The 14,375-nt window shown below is 42.1% G+C and overlaps 1 protein-coding gene across 1 annotated transcript in view; it reads right to left on the bottom strand.

Moving 5' to 3' along the window:
- The window catches only part of SSBP4 (single stranded DNA binding protein 4), a 360,544-nt gene extending 351,271 nt beyond the window's left edge, over positions 1 to 9,273 (bottom strand). The window contains exon 1 of the mRNA XM_083179459.1: positions 9,101 to 9,273. Within this exon, the coding sequence (XP_083035585.1) occupies positions 9,101 to 9,156 (56 nt within the window). The 5' untranslated portion in view covers positions 9,157 to 9,273. The remainder of the gene's footprint in view (positions 1 to 9,100) is intronic.
- Between the last annotated feature and the right edge of the window lie 5,102 nt (positions 9,274 to 14,375).

Here is a 14,375-nt window from a genome sequence, read left to right on the forward strand (position 1 = left end):
AAGATCATTCTCTAAATGTAATTTTGCAGCAGATCTAAAAAAAAATATTTTACGTTTAAATTATTCACTGTACAGTCTGCATTTGTTAAAGAATACCGCTTTCAAACCGCAAACGCTGGGGGACACACAGGATCGGGACATGGGTCCATCCCGGGAGCGACCCGGCATTTGCAGTGTGAAAGCTCCCCACAGCGACCCGGCTTATTGATAAAGCTGGCCATACATTAGGATGACCTGCATATGATCTGATCTTATTCAGGTCGTGGAGCAGTCGACCGAGCGATCGTATGTGCTTAACATATGATCTGCTTACGACCATAATGAGAGCCGACTAATGAGACGTGCAGCACGTCTCATCTGGGGGCCAACCTCATGTCTCGCATGACCGTGTGCATTGTGCGATCCATCACATGACCAGTCGAGATTGGACGTTCAGGTCAAATGTCATCTGGTGTATGGGGGCCTTAACAGTCACAGTGGTTCATGAATTACACCAGAAAACATTGTCTAAGAGACTGTAAACTCCTTGTATATGTATGTGTATAACTGGTATCAGCCCAATTTCCAGTGAACGCTAATGATTTGCTAAGTCTTAGATAAATTGGTAGCAATTTGAGAATTATGAAATTTGGCTTACTTATAATCAGCTGAATAGATTTGGCTGCCTGTAGTGAAAGTGACCTAAATAGTTGGACAAAGTCTCTGACAAGTGTATAATGATGATTGCCTCTTAGGCCCTTATTCTGATTGACGCGTACTTTACCGCATACTTTCGGATCGCGTCTTTACGGCGTCTGCGCATGCGTGGAGAACGCAACGCGCATGTGCCACGCCTTGACTCCGTACCTGTTCGGCCAAATCCCGTACAAAACTGTTCCCCGCAATCAGTCGGGAAATATGGGCGTATTATGGGCGTCATGCGGAATGACACATGGGCGTAGTTTCAAAGTGGGCAAAACGGGGCGGAAACATGGGCGGACACGGGGGAGTACACTTATGTTGGGGGGCGTACATTCGGATAGCACTCCGAATGCACGCGATCAAAAAGGGAAGAAATGTGCGGTGTCCACAAGTGTACTATTGCTTTGCGGACACCACTCGTTCATGCGGTAGGCGAACGTACGCCTAATGACTACAAGCATTAACACCTGAACCCAATAGAATCGACTCCTTTACTCATTACTCACTAATAGGACGCTTGTCAGTGCTTTAATTGAAACCATTGCACTTCAATTGCTGTAAGGGTTAATGTGTGCAATGCATGTGTTAGGCATGCTTGTAAGGATATATTGGCATCTAATTGATTACAATTCCAAATAAGCAGTTTTTTATGAGGATAGGTAATTGAATAAGTGGGTCATGTGATGTATTGCAGAAGATACATAATAGTGGGTTGTTTGGCGTAAATACTCCGCTTACGTGCGGTAGCACCGCTTGGCTCCCGTTCGGATGCGGTATTCCCGAGCATACTCTGTAATACTCTGTAATACCGTGCAGAATCTGAGTGTTTCTCCCGCACACGCATGGTTTGTATGTCGTCCGTAAACACGCCCTGTTCTTAAAGAGTGAGTCCGTCCGAATGCGGAGGACCCGTGGGCGTTTCTACGGACGATGGCCGCACGCGGCAGAACACCGTGGCGTGCGGACCGCACCGTAAGAATGCGGGAATATCCTCACCGATCAGAATAAGGGCCTTAGTTTGTCATCTACTCAAATTGGATATGCAATACAACTTGGTTAATATACTGTCCAACTCCATCTCCTACATGAAGCAGTTATATAGTTATGGGTACACTGTGTATACATCACATTCATTACAATAGACCATGCTGACCAATGGTTAATGGTGTTTGGATGGGATACGGCCACTAGGTCTCCAACAACTAGGTCGACACCACTAGGTCGACATGACTGAATGTCGACATGTGGTTAGTATATTTTCTCAGAGATGGGTAAATTGGAACAGACTGCACGCTCATTTGATAATAGGGACTACGGTATCCAGTATTTCTTCTCCTAACACGGTAGATATATGTGACATCTCCTGCAGTACGCATTTATTAAACAACAGGTGTGATTAAATAATACTGCCATTTAACATTGTTTGAATGACGAAAGCCCTTTATATACAGGCAACTTATTCTTATGTACGGACATAGAATGGAAAAACCTGGATGGTGCAGGCAATCTACAGAGAAACGGAAGCATTTTATTTTATAATTTGTTTTCACATATTACACCAGTCCGGACTCCTGAGGTTCCCAAACGTGGTACTCAAGTCTCCATGACCATCCAGCTTTTAAGTATACTCATAGCACATCATAGATCTTTAAATCAAAATTGACTGAGGTGGTAATTCAGTTACCTATGGCCAAGCACGGATATACTTAAACCTGCACTAGTCACCAAGGGAGGGGGCGGAGGAGAGGTTACGTATCAATCTCCTTTTCTAACTAGTTTATACATATACTGTAGCCTCTGCATTGTTTTAAAAGATTCAAGCAGGAGATATTTATTTATTTATTCAGCGTCGTAGCTACGTTTTGGGCGCACCCCCGCCGATAGGGGGGGGGCGCTCCCCGCTGCCTTAACTTTCGCGCTGGTCCCGGCGGCTCCGTTCTTCTGCTGGGGACCACCACAAAATGGCCGCCCCCATACAGCAGACAGTTTCAGTAAACTGTGTGCTATATGGGGGCGGCCATTTTGTGGTGGTCCTCAGCAGAAGAACGGAGCCGCCGGGACCAGCGAAATAGGTAAGCCTGCGGGAGATTGGGGGGAGGTGTAACTATAGCACCGCAGCCCCCGGCGCCCCCATATGCACAGCGCCCCCCCCCCCCACCCGCGCGGTGGCGGTGGCTGCGGTGCTATAGTTCCGCCACTGTATTTATTAACAGTTTCGGTACTTATATGTCAGTTGAGCGCCAACTATAGTAAGTATGCTCATACCCCCACTATCCATGACGGCATGGAGTAGATTTTATATGATGGAGCCCGAAGCGTGGCGAGCCCCACGAGGGGATGCGTAAAACTAAGCAAATTTCTTAGTGGGCACCCAACTAACATAAAAGTACCACAGTTTCTTATATAGCGCAGCATATTCCGTTGCGCTTTACAAAGGAGACAGTGATACAACAGACATGGTATTTACAGACAGTCAAAATGTAGGAGGGCCCTGCTCACAAGCTTACAATCTATAGATATTATAGGTATATTTTGCAAAAGTGCTTTAAACCTGTTGGCAGTTCTCAAGGCACACCAACAGTCCAGATTTTATGGCAGTCCCTGTTTTTTCACAGATGGTATAGGAAAGCTGACTGAGGTATAAAGCAGGGTTGCCTACTTGTAAAGTTTCCTCTCCGGGAGAAGCCCAGAGAGGAGACTGTCAGCAGCACTTCAGGGGGGCGGGGCCTGATGTAGACATCATCAAGCCCCGTCCCCTCAGTACGGAACATGCCGCAATTCGTGGGTGTTCGAGGAGGGGTGGGGCTAAATGACACAATTTGCATATTTAACCCCCCCTCCCCCCCGAAAAGCAGCGAGGTGTGTGTGGGGTGGGGGTGGGGGGCGATATTGAGGAGGGTTGCACACCTTTCTGGGGGGGGAGGGGGGGGGGTGGCGATTTCTGGGAGCCTCTCATCCATTCCGGGAGGGTAGGCAACCCTGAAATTAAGTCAACTGTGCCTAAATTTGGCTGGTGATGTGCATTAAGGACCACTGCTTTAGACCACAGTGTCCATTTTTCTTAATAGTGGCTCAGGGGTGTATTAAGAGAGGAGAGGACCCTTGTGCAGCCTCTACTGCGGGCCTCCTCCTCTGTAATGGGGATTAGACTCTGGCATTATGCCAGAGTCTACTGCGTATGTGCACGTGTCTGGGAATATGCCGCCCACGCATTGTTCCTGGGGACATATCCATTGTGCAAATCACGCGGAAATGTCTGCAGCGCCCATTTTTCTAGTGATTTGGGTCTTTGTTCCAAAAACGCCTCCGCAGGGCTCCTGAGGGGTAACTATATGTGGGTGCTGTGTGGGCCCCCCTCCAGGGGCCCATGTGCACCGCATATGCTGTACCCATTATAGAAACGCCTATAGAGACCCCTATAGTATGTACCAAGCTCCAGAATCCATGGTTCTTCAGAGCTTGTCCATGTAGGGTAATGGCATTTTCAGATGGCATTCAACACTTTGTAGCAGTTAAGGCATTCCTGAAAACTTCTCCGGAAGCCTCATCCTATTCCAATGCTTCACAGAAAATGTAGATTTGGTGATAATCGTGCCTGTACCATGATTATACAAGCATAGATCCCTAAATAATCAACTAATACTGGTTTCACATTGCAAACTTGCTTTCAACCCATTTTTGTAAAAGTGTATTAAATCGGGTCAAAAGCCAGTTAAACCCCTTTCATATTGCATGTTGTAAACGGTATATTGCAGCTTCAACCCGTTTCACCCATAGAAAGCCATACAATGTCATTTTAATTGTTTATTTCCTGCTTGTGGGTGGGGATCATGCAGGGAGATAACCTATCACCCTTGTGTGGTTATCATTTGTAGCAAATATCGTTTCTGAGCTGTATCACCCTTGTGTGGTTATCATTTGTAGCAAATATCGTTTCTGAGCTGTTCATACTGCAGGGAAAAGGGCTCAGAAATGTGTAGGATCCTGCTTTTAACACCTTTCAAAATACTGGTATTCTGTAACTGGTAAATTGACAATGGAGTTTTCACACTGCAGCTGTTCCCAATTTAAAACGGTAAAAAAACCCGGCAATATACCGTGTTAAAGCTGCAATGTGAAAGGGGTATCAATATACCACACAGCACAGGTTCTTTTTTTTGTGGACATGATGGTTTATAATACAAAAAAAAAAAATACAGAGCTATAAGGAAACCATTCCATAGATTAGTAAATTTTTATGAAGAGTTTATTTTTTAATGGATTTATTTTAAAATTAAAAATATTTATTTTAATGAATGGGAGCTGCTATGTTCACTGGTTTGTTAAGATAATGTAAAGATCACCTGACAGGCATTATAACAGTGCCACCTACTGGTCAGCCAATTAACAATATTAAACTAAACAAAAAAGTTATACATTATCAAGCTTTCAAAATTTGCTAAATTAATTCCCACACATATCCAAGCCCTAGCCCCTGTGACCCTTTCCACAGTCATACTCACTGTGCTTTGGGAGCTTTAGTATTGATTTTGAAAAAAAATAAAGATGTTTCCAATTGGTTTATGCTTGATTTTTTTCAGGAGAAAAACAGTGACCACTGTATACAAATTCTGAAAAACACCTCACATTCTCCTCTAATACTTAATCCTCACTTTAAACACTCGTGTAAATTAATAAACAGATGTTTGTGTTAACATTTCCATGTGGTTTGTGAGGAACATGGCTGGAACAAATGAGAAAGTTCTTTTAAGTTGCTATATTGTAAGGCAGAGATTCACAAACTCTGCCATTACAGTCCAGGTTTCAAAGACATCCATGCTCAAGCACAGGTGACTTAATTAGTACCCTAAGTGATTTAACCCTCTGGACTCAAGAATGAATCTGCTTAACCTTTTGCAGTCTCAACCTTTTTTTGCAATTCAAACAGTCTGGTTTAAATTAATCGTATTTTTTTTTTTTATTCAAAAATGGTCTACATTGAACATTGAATTATGTTAATGTTCTTATTTTACAGTGGCTCACTATTGGATCTGCTACTAGCGCTAGGACTGTTGAGCCTGACTAGATATTGGACTTGAAACGGTTAAAACACTGACCTGTATTGACAGTTTGGGATGGTATTTTCCAATAATCGCCAAACCCCCAACATTTTGTTATTCCAGATGAAAATATATGGCTTCTATTGAAATGTATGTTATCCTCCATTAATTTCTTAGGGGGGGTATCCAATTAGAAGTGATATTTTTTTTTTTTACTCAATAAAAACAGCCTGATGTTTTACCAATGGTCACTTTCTGCCTATCCAATTATAGGCTGTTTTTACTGTACATAAAAGGACCACTATTGGGCCATAACACATGGGATCCGTGATAAGTTCTGGATTTCTTGTGCCATCGTGCTTGTGCCTAGGGATGGATATACTGTAGCAAATGAAGGTTCCCCAATAAGTGCCAATTATTGGTGCCAACTGGATAGCCCCCAGCAAATGTTTTAGCAGTGGTAAATTACCGCTGCCAATAGAATACCCCTTAATCCAACAGTTGGCCATTACCACTGCCCATCTATCAGGCAAATAGTAATCATTAGGAAATGAGAGGGATGGAGTTTACATACAGTAGTCCAGGAAAACCAATTTTTCAAAATGTCCTTTTACACAGAAATATCAGTCACTTGCGTTCACTGCTGTACTTAAATTATGCCGCAGCTACTTTAAAGGCATTCATTTAGATGAACATTTAATCAGAATTTCCATATACTGTATCACATGATATACAGAATATACTATGACAAACTGATCCAGGTATTGATCTTGGTACCTGTGTGTTGATTACACCACTGATCACAAGTGTAATTAGCAGGTCAGAGCACAGTACCCACATGTCATGTCAGTATATATGTCAGGCTAACCAGTATAATTATATATATTTATTACACACAAACATATTTTACTGAATTTATCCAAGCTATTTTTAACCATGAAATGTAAAACATAATCGCGTATAATATGCAGCATACAGAGAACACATATATTAAGAATGAGGTGTGGAACACACACACACTCAATAAACAGGACATGAAGTTAATATGCATTCATTATAAAAGGAGCATCCATGTTTTACAATTGGTTTTAACAAACTGAAAAAATCTTTTAGGTTACAAGAAAACTACTCTACTATACCCATGTTACATGTAGAACAGGAAGACTAGCCAAACAACAAAGCAAAGGAGGAGGGGACACACAAATGTAAACAACAACAAAAAACTGGAAAAATGCCAGGAGAACAACACAAAGTATATGTACTGAGCAGTGATCTTTGGTGCAATATCCCTAATGTTGCTTGTATGGGGGTAATGAATGCATGCATCATGAACTTTTATGTCAATATTTACATATGGGTTGCTGTTTTGTACCTGACCTTTTTTTTCCTCACCTCATGTAAAAGAAAACACACTTATCAAAAGAATTGTATCAGTGTAACATAAATACGTTCATTTTAATTTTTCAGACATTGTGATCATATCTGATCCTAAAAGTCTATAATATCTCATACATAAATGGAAAAGTGTGACCATTAGAAATCAGCTGGCGCCACTCCTCTGAGAAAGAAATGATATGTAAATCCATATTCTTAGTGGAATTATTGTCCGGAGCTTGAGAAAACCAGGAGGAGGCAGAGGTGGAGTGTCAGCTTTGTCTTGCCACAATAACAAGGAAATTAACCATTTATTGCTCTGCTTCCATGCAACGGTGCCCCAGAGAAGGTGCCAAATCACCCACGCCAAAAGAAAGCTAAGGTTTGAAAGACTAACACCACAGATTAACCTCTAAAAGCTGGTGGATTCTTCTTCTTCTTTTTTTTTTTTTTTTTTAAAGAGGGGGGGGGGGGTCCTAGATTCCATGCATATAAATACAGGAGATAAAATGACTTTGAAAAAAAAAATGAGAGCTAGGATTATACAGCAGGTTATTGTTACAGCTGGCTCTGTATGGGGCATCCCTCCCTGAGCTGGAACCTGGGCTTTACATTGTGTTGTTTGGGGGTGGGAGGGGAAAGCATGCTGTTGCAAAGTGAAAGCCATCAAGTTAAACACAGGGACTAGATGAAAACTCTACTATACCAGAAGTTTAAGTGAAGGAAAAAAAAAACAAATAGAACAATTGGTAGTTACTGGGCTCAAGCAAGTGGCTAAACATGCCAAAGTGCTTATAGGATTTAATGACATTCAAAATATTAAAGCACAGAGGGGGACTTCTAGCATGTTGGCACATTGACTTCTTCACTCATATTTTTTTTTTTTACATACATATTAACTTAAAATGATATAATCACAACTAAATAATCATAACTCTCCAAAAACCACATAAATCGTGACAAATAATGAACTGTTTAAATATAAAACATTGTGTATTTATAAAGATCCGTAATAAAATGCTCATCAACAAGGTAACATTTACATACATATACATTATATATATATATATATATATATATATATATATATATATATATATATTCACACACACAATGCACTCCTCCCCCTGCACACAAATCCATAACAAAGCTCTGCCTACAATTAAATGAAACCTCACAATCAGCTGTAATTAAAGACCCACGGTATTCAAGATCCAACAATGAAGAGAATTCAGAAGATACAGTGTCAGCTGTGTAACGGGACAAAACACTGTAAAAGTTTTTAAGTGAAAAAAAAATAAAAATAAAATAAAATCTTAGCAGGGAATTGCCAGAAGCAAATGATCCCAAATCAATAGCTATCAATGTGGTTTATTTAAAAGGCTATGTTGCAGATGAACTTTCTGTAAGCAATAACCCATCCCGCATGCGGTATACAGATGAGCGGGGAAGAGGTCTCTCCGGTAAGAGCAATATTAGGATCTTTGTCCATGTGTGAGCAAAGTTGCCTCCAGTTTGGAGAAGTGCGGGACAAAGCTTTGTACTCCGCGGTCACACATCTGATGGAGAACAGAAGCATCTCACAGACCGTATATACTGTACTTGCCAATAGCACAATCAGACACACTACACAACGAGACAACAACATCGGTTCTAGGAAGAACAAAATGCTAGGACTGATCCAGGATAGATGGTAGAGTGATTACACAGGGTGATAACACTGCTAAACTCGCTACATTGTTTCTACGTACGGGGGGCATGTGCGAGAACATGAGTAAGTGGAGGAGTATGGGATACCAAAGTTGCAGCAATGAAAACAACACAACAATATATGGCTGTACATAGGATAACAGCATTAACAGAGCATACATTGCTGATCTGAGCCATAACTCCCCATCCCCACCTAAAGCATACATCCCTGCACTTTATTCCTCAGCCCCCATTCATCTTGCCTGCACGGAGAATGGAAATACAGCAGCGAGTGATATGCAGTGAATTACACTTACTTTTCCCTTGCCTGGCTATCAGAAGGGACAGTGGATCCTTTCCCTTTGGCATACATGCTTGTTTGAGACTTTTCCTACTCAACACCTGTCAAAGGAAGCAGCCAGCAATGCTCTCTCTATCTCCATAGCTACCCCTTCAGTTTTTTACATCCCAAAGCATTGGCCACAAATCAGGCACATTTTCTAATGGGGGATCTTGAAACAGCCAGAGCTGCTTTTTTTTTTTTTTTCTTCTTTCTTTTTTTTTTTTGTTCAGCTGTTCCAGGAATTGTCCAGTCCTCCCACCCTGATGAGATGGCGTGTGCGTGTGTTTTTTCTTTCTCTTAAAAGGGCAATGCCAAGCAGCGTGTCTAAGGCAGCTCTTATAACATGGGAACAAATAATGCTGTGATAGCTGCAGGAGAAAGTGGAAAATGTTACATAAACCACATTACTGCAGTTGTGTGAGTGTGTGTGTATGTATGTATGTATGTATGTATGTGTGTGTGCACTATATATATATATACACTGTATATACCATTTTTAATTATTTTCACTTCACCTAAAATAAATTGAACAGCAGAATATATATATATATATATTCAGATAAAAATGGTACAGATGCTACTTACTGATTTACTTTTCCAGTAATAGTCATCAAATATGTTCTAGGGAGTATATATTATTTTGTTTGTTTCCAAAATGATATAGCAATAGCATTATTGTTACCAGATGCACTTGTGCATTTTTTTTTACTAAATAGTTTATAGCTGCATTCCGTAATCCCTCAATTTCATGTTCCATTTTACCAGTTTTAGGTAGATGCTTTTTATTTATTCTTCTATAAAGCTTCAATCGTAACCTATTAATCATAGGCGTATTTAGGGGGGGGGGGGGGAACCCTGGCACGTGCCCCCATCCCCCCCCCTGTCATTTAGTTACTGTTTTTTTTTAACTATGAATTTGACACCCGGACACTGTATATAGTAGTAGGGCTGGGCTGGCTGCCAGTCAGCCTGTAAGCCCGCCCTTGTTTCCCAGCATTGTCTGTGATTATTGGCTCTCCTCCCCTGCACACATGATCTGTGCGGGGCAGAGGAGCCAGTACGTGGATGCCGCCTCCCAGCCAACCTCCTTAGATGCCGACAGGTCACACGGCCTGGGAACTGGGGACACTGGGGAGTCTGGACACAGAGACGCTGGCCGGGGTCTGCGGATAAAATGTTTGTCCTGCAGCCAGCCTCCCCACAGCCTCCCCACCGCCTGCCCCGTTGCCACTATGTCCTGAGAGTCTGTGCATGGCAGGCTGTATGCCTCAGTTGCTCTGCCGCTCCTTCATCCACTGTGTCCCCAGCTGTTCAGTACAGCTGCACCAGCCGCCCTACACCCTCCCCCACCCCACCTGGCTCTCATCTCTCCTGTGCTCTCCCTCCCTGCTATAGTATCTCCTCTATCTCTCTCCCTTGCTTCACCACATCCTCCCTCTATCTCAGGTGCTCTCTCCCCAGCATACCCCCTTCTCTTTTTCTCCTTCTCATTTTCCCTCACTCCCTCTCTCTTTCCTGTGCTTTCTCCCTCTCTCCTCTTTTTTTACCCTCCCATGCTCCCCCCCCTACCTAGTCCATCTCTTCCCTGAGCTCCCTCTCTTATATCTCTACCTCCAATGCTCCCCCACCCTCTCTGCCCGCTATTTCTCGCTGTCCTCTCTCAAACCTCTCTAATATCTCTCTCTCTTTCCCCCTCTTTTTCTCCTCTGTCTCTTTGCTCACCATCTCTTTCCCCACACTTCCCCCTCTCTCGCTGGTGCTGGTGTTTCGCAGCGCTACTACTGAGTGCAACAGTGGGGGTATTATGGGTAAGAAAAGCTACTACTGTGGCTAACAGTGGGCAATATGTGTAATTTTGGCTCATACCATATGACATAATGTGTAAGGGTCCTACTATTGTGGTATATAATGTGTATAAAGGGTATGTGGTGTGGTACACTTAACTTAAAGACACACCCTCTTTCCAGTAGCCACACCCACTTTCCAGGAGCCTGCACACCTTTGGCGCGCACAGGACTACATCCTTTATGATTTCCATACCCTCTCCACTACGAGTAATATCAATCCTTGTATCCCGGAAGTTATGGATCCCAGAAGTTATGGATATATAATAATCTGTACATTGCCATGAGAAATGAGTAACAGAAGGAATCCAGTTGAAACCAGTTGCGCAGCAGGGACCCCTGGACATGATGACGAAGCCTTGAGCAAAGACCCAGCTGTGCATCCTTACTGTACCAAATAAGAAGAGGTGAAATCTGACCTCTTGACCAATTTAGAACTTTATTGTGTCCCATTGTCTGGACCTTTTGACTGTGCTCAGACTGAATACAGAAACCTGGTCTGGGGTGGCGCTTGCGAGTGAGAGACGGTAACTGTACTTTATGTATGTATGTATGTATGTGGTTGTATTGTAGCTGATTGAACTTGCATTTGTTTTTTCCCCTTTTCCTTATTATTGTTATATTGTTATGTATTGTTATATTGTTATATTGTATAAGGATTGTATACTGTGTGATCTCTTTATATTTTGTTACCCCTTTGTGTCCATTAGGGACTAAATACATGGATAAGGACTTTGTACCCTTATTCAAAATTTATACGAAATCTTGTGAAATTTATTTGCAATAAGCGGAGGTTTTACAGAAACGATCCCTGCAAAACTTGATTATTGTCTATCGGATTAAATATGTATGGTTTTCCATAGTTGAGGGCGCATCCGGTCGTTACATACTTTAAAGCACTGTACCATATGCAGGGTTAAGCTTACCAGCAAAAGGGTGGGAGTAATGTCATTTAACCCTTGCTGGAAAGGCCAATTATGCATTGGTACAGAGCTTTAAAAAGGTGCTAAGGCAAACCCGTGGACAATAAGTCAAGTTTCAAAAAGTGAGATGTGTGAAATAAGTATATACTGTGTTTAAACTGGGTTTGTTACACTTCTGTTTGCCACAAGTAAAAATGGGGCATATTGTTTGAATTGCTTGAAGTTACGAGTAAATTGTACGAGTGGAACATGCACATGAGCGATATATTTGCACATGTTTAGGCAAAGGCCTGTTTTGTGCATAGAGGATTTTTTTTTGTGTAAAACTACAAATTGTATCGTTGGTTATTGATGAAAGACACTGCCATGTGGCAGTAGGCTTGGGACCACACAGTAATAGGAAGCGTCTGCAGTGTATTATGTAAGGGACGCACGTGCGTGAAGCAATGTGAAAACGTGCTTACATTGGGCATTTGGCCTTTGTATGTAACTTGCGGAAAGAGTACGGGACTACTTTCGCACGTTGCGCAACCAGCGCATGTGTGAAGCACGGTCACAAACTCACAATACGCTGCAGAATACGTGCGGATGATCATTCATTGGCCTGTGAACGTGATTATGTGACAAACACGTGCATACACGTGGTTGTTCACGGGCACTGCATACGCAGAGCATGTGGTAGCCCAGCAGTGGGCGGTATTGATTACAAATATTATTAAGCAGTATACAAGTTTATACTGTTGATAGGACTGTTATTAATACGGTAATTTCCTTTTTTGTCATTGTTTTGGTTTTCGAGTCAAGTATTTTATGAAATTCCTACATTGTTATTTAAGGGGTTTATGCTCATATGACATCTAGCGAAAACCTGCCAACCATGGAAATTTTTCTGTACAGAAATATATATTTTGTATTTTAAAAAAATCCCAAGAGCAAAGAGTGCTCAGATAACACTGGTCAGGGACCTAGAATGTATCTACACGGGGTTGATGGGAGTATGACGATGCGTCCCATAGTGCTATAGAAATACTGTAGGAAGAAGTGTGCTAAAGGAGACACACGGTGGGTGTAAGACTCTACGCTAAAGAGTGCAGCCCCTATCGTGGGTACGCTTTTTTGCTTTACACAAATTAAGTTATACCTATTGAGTAGGGAAAAGAGGATAAAGCAGATTCCAAGGAGCCTGTCTAGATTCTCAGATACTGATTTTGTAGAATACAGGAAAAACAGGTTTTCTTGTATTGCTTGAAATTTGGTCCATGCGGCTGCACAGGTAACTAAAGAGCGTCGGATGAGGCATTGGTTAGACACAGCACTTGATTGAGTAAAAGTTACCCTCATAGTGCACGCTTTTTGTTTAATTGTCAGACAAGTGGTGCCCTACTGAGAAGGAGTTTTTGGATGTACTCGGGAAATTCATCTACCAACGCTAGTGGTGAACAACTAATTCTCATTACTAAAGATCGCCGAAAGAGGCATTAGTTGAACAATGGAAAATAGAAGTTCACAGAGTGAGGTTGTGCTACCTTGGGGCAAGGAATCAAGCCGACCCAAAGGGTTGGCTGTATTCATAATGAGAATGAAATATGGTGAGTATGCAGTGGCTCACACAGAGAAATGAAAAAAAAAAAATGACAAAGGGCAGCAAATTAGACTTTCCCAGTGTTGGCAGTTTCGATCCAGTCTTATCCGCAGTTAGAGATAATATATGTCTGCTCTCGTCACTCAAGGCAAGAGTAAAGCAAAATTAATGTCTAAACTTGTGGCAAAAGGAAGGTCTCCTCTTAATCCTATACAATTACAAGTCAGTAAAGCTCTGTCTCCTGTGCTTATCACAAGCTTAACTAAAATCTGTAACCTCTCTCTCGCTCTCTACTGGTATCTTCCCTTCTCTGTTCAAGCATGCACTTATTACTTCTATTCTAAAAAAAACACAATTCTGATCCAAACTGCCTCTCTCTCTAACTACCGTCCTATCTCTCAGCTCCGATGCCTCTCAAAACTACTTGAGAGACTTGCCTACACTCATTCCCCAAAAACTTTCTTAACTCCTACAACTTATTGAACCCACTTCAGTCATGCTTCCGCTCTCAACACTTCACAGAGACAGCACTGACTAAAGTTGTCAATGATCTGGCCGCTGCTAAATCTCAAGGCCATTTCTCACTTCTTATTCTTTTAGAACTCTCAGCTGCCTTTGACACTGTCGACCACTCTCTTCTCATACAAACACTACAGTCCCTAGGTCTTCAGAACACAGCCCTTTCTTGGTTCTCTTCCTACCTAGCTAATTGCTGTTTCAGTGTTTGCTTCTCTGATTCTACCTCCTCCTCATTTCCTCTGTCTGTTGGAGTACCACAAGGCCCAGTCTTAGGTCCTCGGCTTTTCTCAATCTATACCTCCTCACTTGCGAAACTAATCAACTCTTTTGGATTTCAGTATCATCTGTACGCTGATGATAGTCAAATCTATCTATCCTCAG

Source organism: Crinia signifera, chromosome 1, assembly GCF_055691185.1.
Source record: "Crinia signifera chromosome 1, ASM5569118v1, whole genome shotgun sequence".
Taxonomy (NCBI): domain Eukaryota; kingdom Metazoa; phylum Chordata; class Amphibia; order Anura; family Myobatrachidae; genus Crinia; species Crinia signifera.